Source organism: Plectropomus leopardus, chromosome 23, assembly GCF_026936395.1.
Source record: "Plectropomus leopardus strain MGB_pleo_1.0 chromosome 23, ASM2693639v1, whole genome shotgun sequence".
NCBI lineage: Eukaryota > Metazoa > Chordata > Actinopteri > Perciformes > Serranidae > Plectropomus > Plectropomus leopardus.
Window position 1 is genome coordinate 3,014,983 of NC_142198.1, and position 21,330 is coordinate 3,036,312.

The 21,330-nt window shown below is 40.4% G+C and overlaps 1 protein-coding gene across 3 annotated transcripts in view; it reads left to right on the plus strand.

Moving 5' to 3' along the window:
- The window catches only part of eml3 (EMAP like 3), an 80,105-nt gene that overhangs the window by 28,785 nt on the left and 29,990 nt on the right, over positions 1-21,330 (plus strand). For 2 of the 3 annotated variants that reach the window (XM_088073811.1, XM_042511983.2), the window contains 5 exons: positions 10,901-11,077; positions 12,032-12,146; positions 12,336-12,845; positions 18,188-18,298; positions 18,573-18,601. In XM_088073811.1, coding sequence (XP_087929937.1) covers positions 10,948-11,077; positions 12,032-12,146; positions 12,336-12,845; positions 18,188-18,298; positions 18,573-18,601 — 895 coding nt within the window. In that variant the 5' untranslated portion in view covers positions 10,901-10,947. The remainder of the gene's footprint in view (positions 1-10,900; positions 11,078-12,031; positions 12,147-12,335; positions 12,846-18,187; positions 18,299-18,572; positions 18,602-21,330) is intronic. The other variant, XM_042511984.2, reaches the window with a different exon arrangement.

The following is a 21,330-nucleotide window of genomic DNA, read 5'->3' on the forward strand; positions in this document are numbered from 1 at the left end:
TCGTTTGTTAACATGGAATTAATGTTGAACGACGGTTTTATGATTTCAGAATTGGTCATTTTCAATACTACAACTGCAAATCTGCCCAATATGCAACACTGACTTAGGCCCCTCTACATTTTCTTAGTTTGCCTTCGTTCATTTTTTATTGCTAAAATCAGAGCAAAACTTGTTTTGAGTAATTTCCTTGTCATTTGTAGTTTGTTTTTAAGAGGAAAAAAGATCAATCATCAATCAAGTTTGATGTGAAAAAATTTTAGATTTTATTTTTAGGCCATATTGCCCAGCCCTAGTTTGCACAATAACATTCTTGTCAATATTATATTGTGCAAAGTAACCAATGTCTTCTATATTTAACTGTTGTCTTAAATAATAAAATAATATATATATTCAATAGGACTTTACAGAATACCAGTTAAGGGGCTTTGAACCTTCAATGATAGTAACCTGATAAGGGTGGAAAGTGGGCTATTGCAACGTTTCTGGAAGTTACACAGGTCAAGTGCTTTGTACAGCAAGTGCTTTACTACAGCTGTCAGCCTTATTTGAGTCTGTCATTGGCCACGTCCTCGCAATCTCCTCGACTATTTTTGTGGTGAAAAAGCAAAATGAAAAATGGAAGCATTCGAATACTGATGTGGACGTTAATAACTATGGCCGTGATTTAAGCTTTGATGCGTCAAGCATTCGGGTCAGCTCTTATATTCAAGGCCTTCAGGGTTTCCCACACATTCATTTATTTGTGGCAGCCTGCCACAATATCAGTGCCAGAGGAAAGAAAGAGGAAATGTGTTGTTATGTGTTACACATACTGGTCCGCTGGACAGTGAGTGTGTTCATAGTCAGTCCACTGAACACATGAACAAACACAGAACAAAACGTGACTGGACACACAGCTGCTTCTTTCTCTTTCTGCAGATTTCTGTACAGAGACAGTTTGTGGTCTCTCTTGAAATTCCCCCGTAGCTGCTATTGTCACCTCATCAAGTGCTTCCTTTTTTCTGCTCTGGCCAGAGGTTTGAATGCTGGCTCATACTCTGATAGGTCAGGGAGGAAGTGAAAACTGTCTGAGGGGATATCTTTAGAGACATCAAGCAATTTAGGTCAGAGTGTAAATGGGTTTTTAGAGCTGCTCTCAAACTGCAGGTATTCAGTCTGGTTTAATGTTGTAACTGTCTCACATTAATTGATTGGCAGGGGTGTCATTTTCCATTTAGTTCAAGAGGATGTCTTGACATGTATACATGAACATGTCATAGTTGGCAGAACAGCAGGATGAAAGGAGAGATTATTACATGTAGCAACAAGGCACTTTATATTTATAGGAATAAGCAAGTTAAGGCAGCACCAGCTGGAGGGGGCAGGAAATGTTTTTTAATTTCTTTTTTAACTGATTTTAGGCACCCAATCTATTTTAACCCTTTGAAACCTGAGCAAACCGGCTTGATTTCTTTCAGAAACATGGGATGGCAACAAGCAACCTTAAAAGAAATGGCCCAAAAATTAACAAGAAATTAGTAAAAAGTTACAAGAAAATTACCAGAAAATAAGAAAAATACAAAACAAGCAAAAGTATGAAAAATATGTATAAATATTCTTTTTTTTCTGTACTTCTTTTTTCCACTTACATCTTAACTAACACAAATATATGACACAGATATATCAGTAACAACAGAATAACAAACCCAAAGAGAGAAGCTGCTTGGGTGCATATACATTTTTACATCCTTGAAGATTAGTGTATGGAATATTGTCATCTCTTTCTAGTTGTGCTACTTGCAGTCTCAGTATGTGTTTCAGTTTTTTCATTGAAAAGATTTCTTTGTAGCATCATTTTAAATGAATAATAAAGAGAATTAAAAATATAGTTTTCTGGATATTTTTATCTCTCTTTTTATCTAATACCAGCTAATTTTCAGGTCATTTTTTTGTAATCTTATCTTTTATATGTTTCTTTTTTTTTGCAGTTTGCAGGACAGTTCTCACCAAGTTGCTCCATGTGTTTTTCCATGTTTTTAAAAGAAATCAGACCAATTTTCAAATTGTAAAAGGCAACTAAAAGCAGCACAGGAAAACTGATGTCGATCCAGGTGTTAAAGGGTTAAAAGTCTGTCACACTGTTGTTCAGTGAAGACATTAGATTCCACACATATTATATTAGACTGTTAAAACACCCATCTGATGCTGAGAGGAGTCTGCAGGCCAACTTCAGCTCTAGCTGTAGAAGGCGTTAAATTACAACACTAAACAAAAGCTAGCTTATAATTATCAATGTTTACACCCTGAAATTACAGACAGTGACGATGTTCACATTTGGATTGGGGCCCGTAAATCCAAGCATTTGGATTAATAGGTATCATCTATAAATCCAGATGTTTGCGGCTGGAATAATGGCTGTTAAAGAAACACCTCATTATGCTCCGTCACAAACAGCATTTAGTTATAGTTTCAGTTAAAGATGTAAGCAGCGCAGTTCTTTGCATATGTTAGAGTGAAATTTTCCAGGCCTTAAGTGTCCACAATATGATTTGATAGCATGTACCACATTCTTTTTTTTTTATCTTCATCAGATGCAAACAATACAAATAGTTATTTGATTTTGTATGAAATCCCTCTCCATTGGAAGGATTGGAGTGATGCTAAATTATCCTTATTATATGATGTCTCTAATTTATACCATTAGTTATCCTTTTTTGGTTTTCATTTCAGCACATTATTTTACCTTTGCACTATTATGTTATAAACTGATCACACTGTTGTTAATTTCACACATTAATTGCTATTGGGGTACAGTGTAAAAATAAACTGTTTGTTCTGACTTCAAAAAGTTAGTGTCAGAATTTTAGGTTGACTGAATTTGAGGAGGCAATCTGAATCAGTCCAAAATTATCTAAACATACCTTTTTGAATTCAGTCATATTTTAAGGCAGCCTGGACACTGACTTTTTTAGGTCAAAATAAATACTTTCTTTTTACAGTGCAAGGAGTTCAAACAAATAAAATGAATGTTTTAAAACTTAGATTAGATAATTAATTAGATATTTTTGTAGAAAAATATCTCTGACAAAGATGTATGGATTTTCTAAAAGAATAAGCAAGTAGGGCACATTTTTGTCTCTGATGGGTGTCCCTGAACATGTAACTAATCATGTGATCACTTAAAAGAAGGGCTGAACTGTAATATTCAGCTATTTTTCTAATATTAAGTGTTCATTTGTTAGGGTAGATTTGGGGGGTTTCACTTTTGCATTGGGCTATTTATTTATTTATTTATTTTTTCAAATCATAAACTTCTTGGAGCTGGTTAGGAGTTTGTGCCAAAGTGCAGCACAAGCTAGCGCAACAGCAGCTAACAGACATCGAGCCATTTAATGGCACCAGCAAACTTAAACTGACACCAAAACTGCTTGATTCTGCCGTTAAACCCATAAATAACCCTTAGGTCAAGATAGCCTTGTAATGCCAACAGTTAGCCCTGCCAATATGTGTGTATTGGTTGTCTCTTACCAACTCTACCTGGCAGTGGGCTCACACTCCTGCAGCAGTAGTGACCCAGCAGCAGGGAGAGCAGTGAGCAGGGCAAGGAAGTGCTAAGCAAATCAATAGTTGCGTAGAGCTCTACAATAAAATATGATTTCATCAAAGTCAATTATTTAAAAAAGCAACAACAACAACAACAACAACAAAAGTAACGTTCAGCAGCACAACCCCCAACTGAAGTTTTAAATATTTGCTGTTTATTAGATATGAAGCTTGGGAGCTGAAAAAATGTTCTTTAGAAGTCATGTTTGAGAGTTGCTCCCAAACAGGAGTAAGTTGCTTGATAAATGTATCTTGTCCTTCATATTGAGGGAAGTGTTTTCACTCAGCAGTTTCACTCAGCAGTGTGATATCAGGAGTGAAAACATTTAACATCCAGCTGATACGTCTGCTGTGTTCCACTCTCTACTATATTCTTCTAAAGGATAATCAATGTGCAGCATTTCCAAGTAGACCTAATTGTAGAAACATTTCCTCTCCTGCCAAGCTGGATCTGCTCCATGCATTTTGCAACACCGCTGATGATGAAATGCCTCTTCCAGAGAAATGGTTACACCAAAGGAAAATGTCTTTATAGGCCGCAGTGAATCATGATCTTGGTGTGCCAAAACGTTCACAAGACCTCTGGCTGCTTTTGCATCACTCAGTTGGCAGCAGCACTGATATGTTCTGGTGTAAACAGTCACCATGCAGCAAGCAGCGAGCACCTCCAGGTGAACTGTGGGCAGGTGTGGGCGCCTGCATCCAGGCTGGGTTAAATTTACAAATATCACAGGGAGGTTTTCCTTTCTGTTTCATTGTATTCATTAAGGGCTTTATAGACTTACCCGATATATCAGGTTTTGTATTTGCACAAATTTAGCATAGTGGTAGTTCAGGCAGGCCACGGTGTCGAGCGCTGCTGCTGTTAATATCAGCTGATATCATGTAAGCCCTCATCAGCTGATGGCTGTATGATTCACCACTAAGCATCTGATTCGCTAAACACACTTGCGCCCGCTAGCCTGCCTGCTCTTTGCTGTTCCCGCTGCATGTCGCTTTTGCACCTGCCTTCTCCTTTTTTGCTGTTCTGACTTGTTATTGTTGTTGTCATTGATGCCTGCTCTAGGGGGTTTGTTTTCTTTTTGCTGTTGCTCTCCCTGCCTCGGGCGGCACGGTGGCGTCGTGGTTAGCACTGTTGCCTCACAGCCTGGTTCGAAGCCCGGTTGGAACGGGGTTCCGTCCTTCTGTGTGGAGTTTACATCTTCTCCCTGTGTCTGCGTGGGTTCTCTGCTCTGGCTTCCTCAGGTTGATTTGTGACTCTAAAATTGCCCTTAGGTGTGACTGTGAGCGTGTATATGTGTCGGCCCTGCGATAGTCTGGCGACCTATCCAGGGTGTACCCCGCCTTCCGCCCGATGACAGCTGTTTACAGTCCTGTAACTTCTCCTGCCATCTCTAGGTGTCATGCTGTCTTTCAGCTCAGCTGCCTGTTCCACCAGTAGAGGTGCGTGCTGTGCACTACATACTATGAGTTTAACTGAAAGAAGAGTACCTGTATTTTTGACAGCAGTGAAAAACTTTTTCGGGATTTTTAAATACCCTGGCACACTCTAATACCGTGCAACTGCCTAAACCTAATGAGTACATTATAAGCTCTAAAAGTCATGTTCTGGTGTCGGTCCTTCAGAAATGAACACCTACAGCTTTTCTTTATAGTCAACATTTGAACCACATTAATTCACCTTTAGCTTGTTTTGGTGATGTCCAGGAGTTTTGCAGATCCCCTGTGTTTTTAGCTTGTGTGAGGGGAGCTACGTAGATTAGGTTGTAAATTCTTTTTCAGAGGATGGCAAAAAAAATGCCATCTTCCATTGCTGGTATTCTCTTTTCGTTTCACTTAATTTTACCATCCTACTGTCGTCCACTAACATGATATGAGGTTTGCTGTCAACTGCCTCCCTGATTCCATGCAAACGCAGCATTAAAGGGAAACGTTGCCAATTTTCAACCGGCTCAGTGTAATTGCAGTGTGTGCAGATGAGCGGTATTTTAGCAACAAATTGGCAAGCGCCTGGAGCTCTCTGCCAATCCGTCCGCAAAAGTCCACTGACAGTGGAGAAATGCACAATTGAAGTTGCCTGGCAGATCTCCCTTGATAAATGAGTGGGCCAATCACTGTTCATCTGCACACACGACAGTGACACAGAGCTGGTGGAAAATCAGCAAATTTTCTCTCTAAAGCAGCAAGTTTTCTTCAGGTGAATTGACTTACCAAGGACAATGGAAAATCCCTTACTGCCATGAGAGAGGCAGGCTGAGACATAGTGAAAATATATGGGAAGATCATTAAGATGTTTTCAATAACAATAAAATGAAGTGACAGACTGATGCAATCTTCCAGTGAACGGTAAGCACTGGGAACCTGCCAAGTGGGAGGTTTTTTCTTGGTTCTTAGGAAAAGGCTTAAAGAAACAGTTATGAGTCACTTTGAGAGCATGAATGAAGCAAGAAAATTTCATATCAGCCCACAAAAGCTGAGATAGTGGCAGGAGGAACAGGTGATCGGAAAAACCATCCCCACACAGCAGCTTTTCCTCTCCTACACACAGACTGATAAGAATTCACTCAAGCTTACTTTAACTTTTAAAACCTGAGCAAATACTTTAAATTTCTCAAATTCATGGGGTGAAGGCAATGAGCAACAAAATAACAAATGACCCAAAGAAAAATTAAGAAAATGTTACAAGAAATAACCTGAAAATAAGTGAAAAATAAATAAATAAATAAATAATCAAAAACAAAAACAAAAAAAGAGAAAACTTTAAAAATGAAGTGGAAAAAAACCTTGCTTTTCCCCCCATAACATAATTTTAAATATGTAATTGTAATGATTATTAATATATTTTTCTCAACATTTTTCCATTGTTTTTAATTTTCTAATAATTCGCCCCTCTTTTTTAAAAAACAATTTCAGGTCATTTTCTTCAACACCTCCTATGAATTTCTTGCAATTTGTGGGACATTTCTTGAAAGTCATGTTACAAATGGTTAACTAGCTTGTGAGAGGAACGCAGCACAAGAAAACTGATGTCAAACCAGGTTTAAAATGGGTTAATGTGATAAAATGACCATGTGTGTATCAATCACTCACCCCATGTTATGTGCAATTCCTTTCCTGAGGAAAACTTTTCTTGCATACCTCCATGCGAGAAAAGCAGGGTTGTGTCCTCAGCCCCTTTCCCTTTCTCTACACCCTCTATACAAATAACCACCAATCACCAGTGACTACATACTACTACAAGTACTCAGATGACACGGCCATTCTAGGACTGCTCAGTGACAAAAACTCAATTGATGCCTATCAGCTCTCCATTTCTCACCTCACTCAATGGTGCACCGACAACTACCTTTAACTGAATGTAGGTAAAACAAAAGAAATGGTCATTCACACTTCACACACCCCCCCTGGACTGGTCCCCACGTCCATCCACAACCAAAAAGTTGAACAGGTCAGCCATTTCAAATACCTCGGACTCACTGTAGACAGCAAACTAACATTTGACCAACACATCGCTGATATCTGTAAAAAGTCCCAACAAAGACTCCACGCTATCCGCAAACTTTGTGCCCTCTCTGTTGCCCCCTATCTTCTGTTACTACTGTACTGCAGCATAATTCAACCCATCCTTCTGTACCGTTTCTCCTGGTTCTATAACATGCTATCCAGCACCAACAAAAATAACACACACAGCATCCAAAATAATGCAACATCCCACAGGGATGATTTTATAGGGATGTCTTTGGTTGTCTGGGGGTGTTTTGTTTGTTGGTGGGCATAATCATATTTTAATTATATAATTTCAAATTGGGAGTCCGCAACATTGCTAGGCTTTGTTTTGCGAGTAAAACGGCATTTGAGGTTTTGGATTTAAAACCTTTTGCTTGCGGTGACTATGAATTGTGGTCCAGCATCAGGATGATATGATCTTGAGTTATTGTGTAGTGGTGTTGTGGTCATCTTCTCCTTCCACTGTCTCCCGTAGGCCTTATGTGTTTTTTTATTATGAATATAACTATATAAAAGTCCGGTTGCAGTCACACCTAATGCTTCTTTTCTTTGTCAGCTCATTTCTGGTCAGACCACCTCATAAAACTTTGGAGTGCTGTTCAGTGACACATCATTCTCAGTTACCAGAATAAACTATGTTGAGATTTTTTCCCCCGTGTAGTAGTGATGACTGTCAGGCCCCATGACTTTGTGTTTAGCTTTGTGTTTGTGGTGTGTTTATAATAAGATGGTGTGAACTCTTAATCCATAAGAACTGAGTCCAGTCTTGGGGGTTGCAGCAATATACAAGTTTTAAGGTATACCAAGATATGTAAGTTGACGATTATCATACCGTGTACATTTGCTTATCCAGGATATTTTAAAAAATGCAACTGGATGGAGAATCTTACCTTAATTTGACTTATTTTCCAAAGGGAGACACGGACCTACATAAAAAATGGTTTTAAGTCTTGATTGTAGCAATAAAAACTAATCTCTCTGTTTTCATTCCTTGAAAACTCATTCTGACTGATAATAATTTAGTAATACCGTGAAACCATGACATTTTTGAAGATGGTTATTGCACCGTAAAATTATTATTCTGTTGCTAATAACAGACAACTTTCTAGCTGTGTAAATATGTGGAAGCATAGTGCCCACTATAGAGTAGCAAAATCAACCTAAAGGCCGACATACGCAACTGTTCAAAAACATTCTTGGCAGTTAACAGTTTAACGGTTGACATTCTGAGGCTGTAGGTCACTAGCTCGAAGGTAGTCGTGTAGAGATAGGACTGGCTATGCTATACTAGTTTCATACAGTGACAGGCCATTAGAAAAGTGCTGAAGCGGAAAGGAAAGAGAATTCCATCTGAGATTGGCAACTAATGGCAGGCTTAAACCAGCAGTCTATGTCCTTTGAGCCAGACAACTGTCTAGTATGGATTTAACAAAGTTGATCTTGAGCAGGACAGTTGTAGAGAATATTGTATGTGAATTGCCAGAAAATTTTGATCAATTTGGAAATGAAGCTTTAGACTACAATTACAGGCACTGTGTAATTCCAGTTTGTGGATCTCAACTGTTAGAACTGAGTCAAACGGGCTTTAAAGGATTTGTACAGAGAGGAGTGTTTTCTGAGGACCTCTTACCTACTTATTACTGAGTGGGAAAACCATTTCCTTGAAACTTCTCGGCCAATTGACACTTGTTTTTTGTTGGACTGCAATGCCAAAATAACATTTAAAAATGGCTGAGTGAGAATTTAGTGGCTGAGTAATGAGAGCTACCAACACAGCTGAGCTGAAGCGGGAAGATATCCTCCTGATGCTCGCTGTGCACAGCTTTGTTCCATCCTGTGACACAAGAACAGAAGGAGGCATTCCACACACTCGCATACACACACACTTTTTGGACCCGAACCAGCTACGTCCCTCATATGCACTCACACAAACACCCGAACTGTAGCTGTACTCAACACACAATGGGGTCTTTGAGAGGCTCTGGACACTCCTCAGTTAGATTACAATGCTCTCAGCAGCTGTAATCCCCTCTCCAAATGGACAGCATGCCAGAAAACAAAAACACATGTTTGTCTTACTATACTTGTAGGGACATTTACCGACAAAATACACTCACTAGCCCCGAAGCCCTAACCCTAACATGGCTAACCCCAACCCGAGTCTAAACCCAACCACACCCGTCCCTGCATGTTTAACCTTGGACCTACCAAAATGTCCCCACAATGCTGAAATGTCCTTGCAATGCCAAAATGTCTTATCAATGCTGAAATGTCCCCACATTCCAAAATAAGTTCACAATGCCAGAGTGTCTTCACAATGCCAAAAAACCTTACAATGTCCTCACACTGATAACACTGATAACCTTACATTGCCAAAATGTTCTTGCAAGGCCAACATGTCCTTGTAATCCCGAAATATCTATAAAATGCTAGAATGTGCTCATAATGCTAAAATGTACTCACAATGCCAAAATGTCCTCGCAATGCCAACATTTCCAAAAAATGCCAAAATGTCCCCACAGTGCCAAAATGTCCTTACAGTTCGGAAATGTCCTCACACTGCCGAAAGTCCTCACGTTGCCAAAATGTCCTCACAATCCTGAAATGTCCTGACTCTGCCAAATTGTTCTCATAATGCTACACTGTACCTGTAATGCCAAAATGTCCTCACAATCCTGATATTTTCTGACTATGCTAAAATGTCTTCACAATGCTACAATGTACTTATAATGCTAAAATGTACTCAGTGTCAAAATGTCCTCAAAATGCTAAAATGTCCTCACAATGCAGAAATGTTTTCACAGTCCTGAAACGTCCTCACAATGCCAAAATAAATTCACAATCTTATAATGACTCCATAATGCTGAAATTTTCTCTCAATGCAGAAATGTCCTTACACTGCCCGAAAGTCCTCACAAGACTGGAATGTCCCCACAGTGCTGAAATGCCCTCACTATAATGGCTTTAAAACTTAAATGGTCCTCACAAAGATAGCGATACAAGCCACCCCACACAGGAATGACACCAGAATGACTTAACGAAGCAGAACTTTTTTGTTCTACTTTAGTCATTCATTACCAAATTGTTAGCATGTATTCAGTTCCGGTTTCCTTTTCTATTTCCATCCAGATGTCAGGCCAATTTTACACAATCCTTCAAAATAAAGGGAAAAACTGCACTGTAATTGTCTTTCCATCGGTTGAGTTGGCACGACTTCCTGAACATCCAATAAAAGACAGCAAGATAGTGATGGAAAACGGCTTTGCAGAGGTTGGTGTGTATTGGAAAGATTGCTGGTGTCCTTTAGTGTCAGCTGAAAGTGGTTGATTTTACACTCTCATCCAAAAAGAAAACCAGTTTTCATATCAGCCTGTTCCAATTTATTGTCATGACTCCATAACAAACACATGTAAAGAAAATAATCTGGACTGGATTGTTTAGGAAAAGTTGTGTTTTTTTAGTGTTTAGTAAACTAATGTAACAATCTAGCGGCCAGAACGAAACAGGGCTTTCTTCAATGTTCCTCCCCAGCACTGACTTGGTACTGATTGATTGTGAAGAGCTTACATGTTTGTCAGTGAAAAGGGAGCACTTTTTTGGGCTTTTGGTTGCATTGTATTAAAGACATGCTAAGGGCAAGATTTCTTTCTTCTTGTTATTTAGCCATATAAACTTAAATAATTACATTTTTACATTACCAGATGAAGCGAGAGATTAACCTTGTTATCCACTAAATTCATATTCATGTCTTTTACCATAAGACCTGTTTTCTTAGCCATGTCTCTGAAACACCCCTCTTGTCTCTCAATAGATGACGCGTCGGCAGATGGCAGCGCTGAGTTCCCAGACCGAGCTTCCATGATGGAGGTGCGTCTGCAGGCGCAGGAGGACGAGATCACGCTGTTGAAATCCTCATTGGCTGATGCCCTGCGCAGGATCCGCCTCCATGATCAGCTCTTACCGTTACTGAAACAGCAGCTTATTGCAGGTGAATGGTCTTCAACAGCCTCATGGTACAGTGGATGGTACAACGTTGTCTCATGTCGCCCAATGTTACCCCAAACACCTTGTTTTCAGTTTTAATTTCAGAAATGATTTAGGTTTGCTCTTTCCTTTGCCTTGTATGTAGTTCTGGCAGAGCTGTCACTGCAGCTGCACTTGTTGCCATCTTCCATGTGTTGTCGTTCATACGTGCTGGTAGGCATTTGTGTTCGGAAGAATTGCATCCCCATTGCCCTCAGTACCAAAGAAGAACAAGTACCATCACATTTTCAGAATTTTTGTATCAACTTTGTGATGAAATATCACATATGTTAAACCAAAGTATTAGAAAAACATTGTTTTGGTATTTGTTCTGAAACTTAAAGGTATCTAGGATAGCTACCAAACATTTCTAAAGAAACCCTGTCCTAGATGGTGCATACCGTAATTCCATTCATGGCATTAAATTCAAACGTTTATGTTGGTTCCTGAACCAGTGAAACTCATCATAAGTTATGTTTTTCCTCAGCAGCAGTTTGAATTTTGAGTGTCAGGGTAGATAAATGATTGATCAGAGCCGATCAGATCAATCGATGAGATCAGCAGCTGCTGCAGCGATGATTAAATGCAACCTTTTCGGCCCAGCACAATGAACAGTTGTTTTTCCCCTTCACTGCGACCTGACATTCTGCTTCTCTGTCTGTCCCCAAAGTACACTCTGTGCCTTGAGCATGTAATGATATAAAAAACGAATGGTATATGCTGTATATGGCGCTTCTAATGAACTTTCCAGCTCCAAAAATCTAAAATCAATATGTGGCGACAGGTGTTTTAACTGTAGAGGGCAGCCACAAATAAATATATCTGTGGGAAACCCTGCACAGACTTCAGCAGTGCAGTATCACTCAAATATTAATCAACAGTCATTAATGCAATACTAACCCCATTTTTTTCCACCCAGTGAACCCAGGTGCTGCTCGAGTGCTGAACCAGGTGTGCTGCTCAGATGGTTGTACCAGCAGCAAAAGACTGTCCTCCACCTCAACCGTGGACGGGATCCGCCAACCTGCTACCAGGTACTGGACTGACACGCCAAGGGCTCAGATGGACAGGAGGGATGATGAGGGGCTGTCATTGTATTATTTCACTTGATGTATTAATATGTCAGAGGCATACTAGTCTGTTGAGAGACCTGGTTTTGTGATTAATGTGTAATTTGTCTGTATTACTCTCCATGTTGACCTCAACCTTTGAACTATCTCTAGCCAACTGTCAGACAGCATTGTGACCAATGCGAACGGCCACATAGGAAGCCCAATGTCCATGAAGCCGAGAACCAGAGCAGAGACACTGGACAGGTCCACTCAGACAGAGCCCACCCTCCTGGGGCAGGGCACTGGGCAGGACAGGGTCCTCCTCTCCAGGCGGGTCCAGAGCCTGCAGCTGGAGGATGCCCTCCTTCCAGGGGAGTCTCTGGCTGAGGGGACGCGGGCCAAGCTGCACCGCGTCCCCGGCTTGGAAGAGGAGGACGATGAGCAGGAAGAAGATGAAGACGGAGGAGGGGAGCAGGAGAAGGCGCTGAGTTGGGCGTCGTCAGTTGAGGAGCCTATCCAGCCCACTACAATCAGAGGCCTGCAGAGGGAAGACTTCCAGGATGGAAGCTGCTCTCCAGAGGAGTCAGGCTCTGCTTCGCCCTTAGCCCGAACCCCAGACCAGAACCTCAGCCCTCGCTCGGGACCCCTAACCCCTATCCAGGAAGGAGAGAAGAAACAGCTGTGCGTGATCTTGCCACCCTCTCCCTTCCGACCGCTGTCTTCATAATCATCTTCTCTTGCGATTGATTGCATGGCTTTAAAGGACAAATCAAACTCTTCTATATTCTCACTTGTGTGACTGCAAACCCCAGTTGTGCTGCAAGCTAGGCTTGGGTAGTATGTAATATTTCAAACCTTCATACCTTCCTGAAATTTCTCAAGGGCATACAGTATATAATGGCAAAAGTGTGCAGCACTAGTAACCCCTCTCCCCAACAGTGAGTGCACTACTTAATTTAAGCTTTGCAGATTGATAAATATACAATAGAAACCCATAAATTGTTAGGAAAAGTAATATTCTCACCCCTGCATACACCCCTGCGTACACCTTCTGAAATTAACTTTATCTCGGTCATAGAGTCATGAGGCTTAATTGCCTCGTTACCTTATTATAAAACAAACTTCAAACTACAGAATTGAAATATAACTCACCCTTGGTAACTCTTGCTAGTAATCTAGTTAGTAAGCCCACTGTTCCAATAATCACCAACTCAAGTTTAATTTGCCAAGTGAAAAGTAAAAAACATGCCTTAATTCCCCACACTCTTTCTCTGCCTGCTGGCCGCCGGCTGTTGACAGTCCTGTAACTTCTCTCTCCACCATTAAGTGTCATTGTGTCTTTCAGCTCAGCTGCCTTTTTCACCAGTAGAGACCACAGACTGAGCTCTGGTGGTGGTGCATGCTGAACAACTTTACACCAGATTTACCAGATTGGGGCTTGGTCAGGTTCAGGCTCAGTACTGAAGGCTTAGTAGGTGGGTTTCCATTAATCTCCAGCTATTGCTGGATAGCTAGTGCTGTGGCTGCAATAGAAATAAAGCTGCTAATGTTTTAAACATCCATCGCCATGGTTACTGGGATGTTATCACCAGAAGAGAAGTCACAGAGCAACATGCAATGGAAACACAGTCATACTGCTTAAGTTTTGAGCAAATCTGTAATGGAATCCGGGCTCGTGATATTCTCACATATGGCTATACATTCTGACAGTCATCCATGATCTTTTTTTCACTCAATCTGCTTATTACCAACTAATTTATCTAAATGTGTAACATTTCAACTCTTTTGTTATGTTTAACTTACATAACAAAGCACAATGTGAATTAAAATGATTATTCATTTTTTTATTATTCATTTATTATAATGACAAGCAAAATTTATGTGCATTCCTTATTTACACAAGTTCTACCCAGTCAGAGGCAGGGGTTGATTTTGTTAGTACCTACGAAAAGATTGGAGCTACTAACTTATTGATGAAGACTAGAATACATGTAAATGTCCTCCCTCTAACACTGTACACACAAATTTCATAAAGGAGACCCAATGAGTTTAATAGAAAGAGGAGCGCCTGTATTTTTGACTTTATTAAAAAAGACACCTTCGCGATTTCTAAATGCCCTGGTATACTGTAAAAATGTGATGCTGTGATCAAGTCTACTGCAAAGCCCCTTATGAAACACTCGGCCTCAGGTTGCCAGAGTGTGATTATGCCGTGTTAGAGCAGGAAACCTGAGGGGGATGACATGTTCTGTCGTCATGCTCGCTCGGGCCTCCGTGTGTTTTAGCAGGGGGAGGCGAGGGGAACATAAAGCCGTAGTGGAACATAATGGCGGCACTCGTCCACACTGAGTGACATATCCAAGATTAACTTCACGGCACACAGAGATTTAGGTCCAGTGGAAAATGTGATGTGAGGGCAATTGAACATAATGTACAAAAAGGGCGTGCAGCAGGGTTACAATATGTATACACTTAGCCTGAGCAGGAAAGGTCAGGGGGTTCGCATGCTGTACAGATGTAACTTTCCAAGGACAGAACATGTTCTGAAGTGCCATATCTGTCCAAACAGCCAACATCAGAGTGCTCCTCTTTGCTACAACTGCACTGTAGCCGCAGAGTATTTAAGTTTACGGCTCTGTAAGGCGATGCAGATGTGCAGAGCTGACAAGGAGCCACGAAGGATCTACCACTGAACTGGGGTTTGCAGGAACACACAAACTGCCTTAAATCTCGATTGTTTTTAATCAAACCTTTAACATCATCATCCTCAAACAAATCAAGGACCTCTTGTATGCTGTGATTCTCTTTCCACTCACTCTGTGGTGATTAGAAAGCACAGTGCCGGAGCGCTGCTGCTTTTGTTTACTTGTGTACGTGCTTGTGCATGCATGTGTCCCTTTGTCCGACTTCCCTGTTGTGACTTGTAAAAGGTTTTCAGTGGTGATGGGTAACATGTGCTCTCTCAGCTCTGCCATGCCCCTCCATGGAAGGCTGAAGTACTGGTTGTGCCTCCGTGCTCACTCTACATCAACACTTTATTTTAGATTACAGTTATTTGGGAGGAGAGGGTGGTTGCCAGCTGAGTTTCATTTCCTCAATCACAGGCCAGTGACATAGATAGACGCCAAAGCTTTTATTAGTCCCGTAACACTTCCTCTGGTGATGCAAACGGTACAATGGCATGTCACCAGGAAACTGTGTTCTTGTTTATCTGTAAGTCAGTTTGGACCAGAAACACGAGTGCAAAATTTTGAAATTAAGTTACTGGAAAATTAAGAGTAGGATTTGAGGCTATGGCCAATAAAAGAACTAGTATTAGATTTAGGTTAGGTGTTAACCCTTTAAAACCTGAGCAAATTGGCTTGATTCCTTACAAAAACATAGGGGGGAAGGCAATATGCAAAAATTAGTCATTAGACATTAGTTAAAAGTACAAAAAATACCCGAACGTTAGTAAAAAAAAATAATAATAATTAATACATTAAAAAAGTAAAAGAAAGTTTAAAAAACATGGAAATGACCTTCAAAAGTGCTTAAAAATAATGATTTTTTTAAAACTATTTTTAAATAAGTAATTATCATGATTCTAAATATGTTTTTTCCTTGGATTTTTTTCTTTTTTACTTAGACATTGTTTCTTGCTTTAAAAATATATATATATTTTCTAAGTCTACTAATTTGTAAGACATTTATTAACACTTCACTCATTGCCTTTTCTCCCCATGTTTAAAATAAATTTTACCAATGTGCTCAGAGCTCAAAGGTTTAAATACAGCATTTGAAAAGCAGCACAAGGAAAATAGTGTCACTTCAAGTTTCCCTGAAAAAACCCAGGGTTGAAGGGTTTTTCCAATTTATGACAACTCAGGTCAAATTTTTGTGGCTTTCTATTTGATCTATATGATCTAGTAGCGATGATAACATTGAAGTCATTGCAGAGATCTGTGAACAACATAACATTCCTAAAAGGAAGTCTGAAATGGCAAGTTATGCAAACAGATAGATGGTAAACAGACCTCTGGGTTAGCCAAACTTGTTTGGAAGAGAAAACAGAACGTATTTCCCAGAGTGTCTATGGTTAGATCTACTTCCTGCTCTGGGTAAACTGTTGACTTGTTGACAACCTGTCTGACTTCTTGTATAACTTATTTGTCTGTTCTAAAGCAAGCAATTAACGTTACTACGCATGGCTAAATACCTACAGTGGTAAACCGAGTTTATTTCCGAGGCCAAGAGTTTTCATATTATCAGGGTACTTCAACTTGTGGAGTTACAGCTTATGTTAGAAAAAGCCCTGTTTAGGACTGGAATAACCCTTATCCACCGAAGTGGCTCTAGTTCTGGATGCAGATCTGTTCAGGATTCTTGGAAACTTGGTGTAATCAATCAATCAACTACCAATCACTCATAAAACAAAACAACCAAGCACTCAAAAAAACAACCAACCAATCACTCAAAAAACAAACCAACAAACCAATCATTTACCTGTAATTTAGTCTGTCTTTCTACTTCTTACATTGTTGGCCGCTGCTTTTTCATTGTCCATGTTTCAGGTTGATTCTGGTAATTCATGGTTGTAGGTGGTGGAATGATTTAACTGTCCACACATCCCGACTCCTACAGGAGCTGCATGGTCGCGCTATCTGAGCACAGCAGTGCAGCAATGTAGCTGCTGTTAGTAGTGATCCACAGCAGGAACAGGACAGCGGCTCACATTCCCACCATCACACTAGTCCTTATTCACCATAAAACACACACCTTCTTTCGTTCTTGCCTCTATCCTCTGCTCCGTCAGATCTGCATATAGAAAAGAGTCACTTGGTGCTCTCCAGGATTTAGCTAAGGTTTGTCGATTCAAAGGATATTACAGTTCCTGATATTCCGTTGGAAACCGATGTGGCACAGAGGTCATCCAGTTTATTTTCCAGCGCCTGTACAATGGCGAGCAGGATATTAGTTCAGCTGGTGCCCATTTCTTCATCTTTTTCTTGATGTTTACATTTAAAAACCTCAACTTGGCAAGCTAGCAGCAGGCTAGAATATGGCAAGAGGACAGTTTACAGACTGCTGACTTGATTTCCTCATTCAGATGATGACCTGCAAGCACATGCCATCACCATCCACCACCAACCACAAAAAGCACCACCAAGACTTGCAAAATAAGAGCTTAAATTTTGCACACGTTTAGCGGAACGTACAGAGGCAGCTGGAAGCATCAGTGTTTCATGTCAGTATTTACTGCCTGTGTCCACATGGCATTTTTCACAAACCAGCTGCGTTCTCACCAGTTTTTAGCAGAACTTACTTCAGTGTGGAAAGAGGTGATTTAATCGTTCTAGACTTTTTGCACCGAAAGTGCAAATAGTCAATTTGCTGGGGTATTCACTCATTTATAGACTTCTCAATCAGGGCGTACCTCAATAGGAAGAAGTCTTTTTGGGTTCAATGGCATCAGGTAACAGACTTGTTAAGTTGCAATTGCATAGATTGGCCACTATGTAAAATTGGCATTGAGGACCTGCCTGGGACCTGCTAAGCTACAGACAAAGTAATGACAGTGGTCCGCCACAAACCATTGTAATTTTATCCTGCTAAGTTGCCAACCACCAGCTGGAAATAAGAGGCTGTTTCTGTCTACATCTGAAAATCAAGAACCATTGTAAAAAAAAAAAAAAATCATATATTTTGATATAACTGCCATTAATATAGTAAACTGCATATTTGCAATGTCAGGCTTAGGAGAAGGTTAAAGTTTAGCAGAGAGTAATGCTAGCCAAAACTTGAACATAAGACCCAAGTTGTATTAAACCAGATTTATCCTTTCCTTTTTAAAGACGGGAATTAAATCAATTAAAGATTCCAAACATCGCAAGACAAACATGCATGTTTCTGTTTCTACATGGAAAAATCTATCACAAACTACCACTTTGCATGCATATATAGTGGGCTAACTCTGTCCATCTGTGTGGAATTTAGTGTTTACACTTGAAACTGAAGCTGATTTCTGCTGTCTGATGTTCCAGGGTTCGTAGAAACAGCGAGAAACTGGGGAACGCAGAGCGGCAGAGGAAACGCCTGGACAAGAAGGCGGCTTCCTCGGCCAACCTCCTCACCCGCTCCCCCAGCCTGGAGAAGTAAGCCATGCTGCCATCACTCACAGCTGTCACCACACAGTCACACAGCTCACTTTTTCCTATAGCTGCTGCTGCGGCCTCACATATCTCATCAAAGAGACACTGGCGGGAACACTGATGGCCCCCATGAATTATAATAAGATTCCATTCTCATGACAACTTCGCAGTAACACAGTGTATGATCCTGAAGTCAGGGGCCAATGATTTAAAGCTTCTCATTTTTTTGTGAAATAGTATCATATATCTGTCTCATGCTTGCTTTCTGTCTCCACAGCCGAGCGAAGGAGCTGGTGGCCAGTGCAGGTGAGATATCTTTAAACTGTCCACTTTGTCTTTGATCTCAAACTGAGAGTAACTTCATTTACCCAAATGGAACTTGAATTTGCCATATAGACAAGGTATTTAACAAAGCGCCTTGAAGACTTCTATCTGTAGGTGGAAAACAAGATTTTTGGCAACTTTCATAATTTGTGGTTTCCACGGATTTGCTTCAGTCTTTGGTATTGAACCTTACTCCACATGCAGAGATAAGAGACCCTGTAAACCTCCGTATTCTCTTAATTCCATTGACAACAACTGCTTCATAGGGAGGTGGTGAGTTACCGCTCAACAGTGTGAAAGCCCCTTTAGCATAAAATAATTCCCAGTTTCATTGCATAAAATGTCTTAAAACATCACAACTTGCATTGCAGTTTTCTAGAAACGCTGCCATGAAATCAGGCAATTCAGGCTGCAAGAATAACAAAAACAGCCTGCAAAATCCTGGATGGCCTGAATTTAGGACCAATTTAGAACGAGGGGAGAACATTTCTCTTTATTTGATAGCATTACAAGTAAAGTTAGCCTTGCTGTCGGCTTCTTGGCTCAGTTTAAAAAAGAAAGCGAGCATAAGAGAGAGTGATCGCTCTGCGGTGCTGTGAGAAAGCTTGAGAAAAATAAAACATTAAAGTTTTAATTTTAGCTGCATGATGGTAAGGTTGCGTTCTTAAACACAAAAAAACCCCCCATATACTCAACAGATATTTTACCGTGAAGGAATACAGTCTAAGTTTCATTTCTTCCTCTGCATTTCATTCATTACCTCCAACTAGGGCTGGGCAATATGGTGTAAAAAATTTGAACCATCCCTCAACATTAGTTCCATTTTTAACAAATAATGTAATTAGTTGTGTTGAAATAACTGGACCACAGGTCTGTTTTAGTGGAGGCAGACGGCGTCCTTTCAGCTCTCTAGCGATCTTTTCACATGCACAGTTGTACAGACAAAGCAGGGCAGCTTGGTAGCACATAGCTGAAGTTCGACTGTTTTCGGCATGTGCATAAACCTGCAGGCTTTTCCACTGTATATATGGGCACTGTATCTTTAGCGATATGCAGCTCGAATGCATCAGTAACAGCTTTGCAGTGGGTCTCCTTCCTGTCATATGGGACAAAACGGGAAAATGCTTCCACTAATGTCAGCTGCTTTTTACCGTCTGTTTGTGGGCTGAGGCGGTCTTGTGCATCTCGGAGTGAGACACATTTCTCTCACTTTCTTTCACTCGGCTGCTGCCTCTGTTTGACATGTTGAAATAAATCAGACGTGCTGCTGGCTTTAGTTGCAAAAGCCTTTAAACAAACTTTGCAGCGGACTGTGGTTTGTTCCAGATCTGACGCTGTAAAACTGAACCAGAACAAAACCTAGGGTGTATTTTTTTTCGCGTGGGCTGCAGAGCGTCTTCACCACGGTGACCATAGCTGCCTTTTTCATGTTTCATGTTTGTTTTTTTATACGTCAGCATACTAATTTGCATGACCTTCACCGGTCTTTAGACCGCGCTGAAAACAGAAAACAATGGGCTGATGGAACCCATTCAGTTCCTTCAAAAGTAGTTCCTGAAACTAAAAATCCTGGGAACTATGGGTCGAAACAAAAAGTGGCTTTAGATACTATCAGACGACATGTAAACAAAAAGCTGAATAACCAGGTTCATCTATTCTTGTTTTCATAAATGCAAAGAAATTCTTTTTGATTGACAGGTGACCTTTTATCTGGAGTGCAATGCAGAAACAGCACAAAGAGGAATGTGTTTTCCCACTGAATTCTGTGTTCAGTGTAACACAAGTATAATCCTTACAGGAACAAATATAGACACGCTGCATGGATTCTGTTAGATTCAGGGACTTTTCCAAACTCTCCTAAATGCGCTGCTGGCAGGGCTGGGGTTGAACTGTACTTCTTGTGCCCATGCAGCTTCTCACTGGTTCACACGTGTAGTCATTTGTGCAAAAATGAGTGCATTTCCCAACCGACCGCACTTGTGGTTAGCGTAACTTTTTATGAGTGTTCGCCTTCAGTCTGGTTACGGTTAGCTCTGTTTTTAGGCCTCATTCCTGCAGCAGAGAGTGGCAGAGCACACGCTCGCTCACACTGTTTGTGAAGGACAAGCAGAAGAAGAATTCTGTTCGTTAAAAGGAAAACTTTGGCAACAAGCCTGGATTAGATTGACACAGCTGTACAGGATGTTGCAAGTTGGCATGTGTATTATATTTCTTTGATTAATGTTTTTTAGAAAATGCTCTGAGCAGCTGCTTAGTTGACAAGTCGGTCTTTGCTAATGATTGGCAAGAGCACTGAAACTTCAAAAGAGGGAATAATGAAGTATTTGATCTGTAATGACCTGTGTGAATGCAGACATAACAGTGTAAATGCAACAGGCACAGCAGTGGCGTTAGGTAGTTACAAAGGGCCCCAGTGTACGCAACTACGATGGGCCCTTGTGCATGCTTGTTACTAGTTATACAGCTAAACTAGCTATACTCTTATTGTCTTAACACATAATCAGATAGAGACTCAAAATTTGACACCAACATACATAGTACATAGAAATCACCATCATATATATGTATATAACAAAATACCAAAGAAAATCTGCATGTTTTCATTAAATGTATAGCTAATTTGTAGTTTATGTAGAATGAGCATCTATTTTATGATGTTTTGTTTTAGATTGCTATTGAGTCTTTAATGTTAAAATAAAAAACTAATGAAA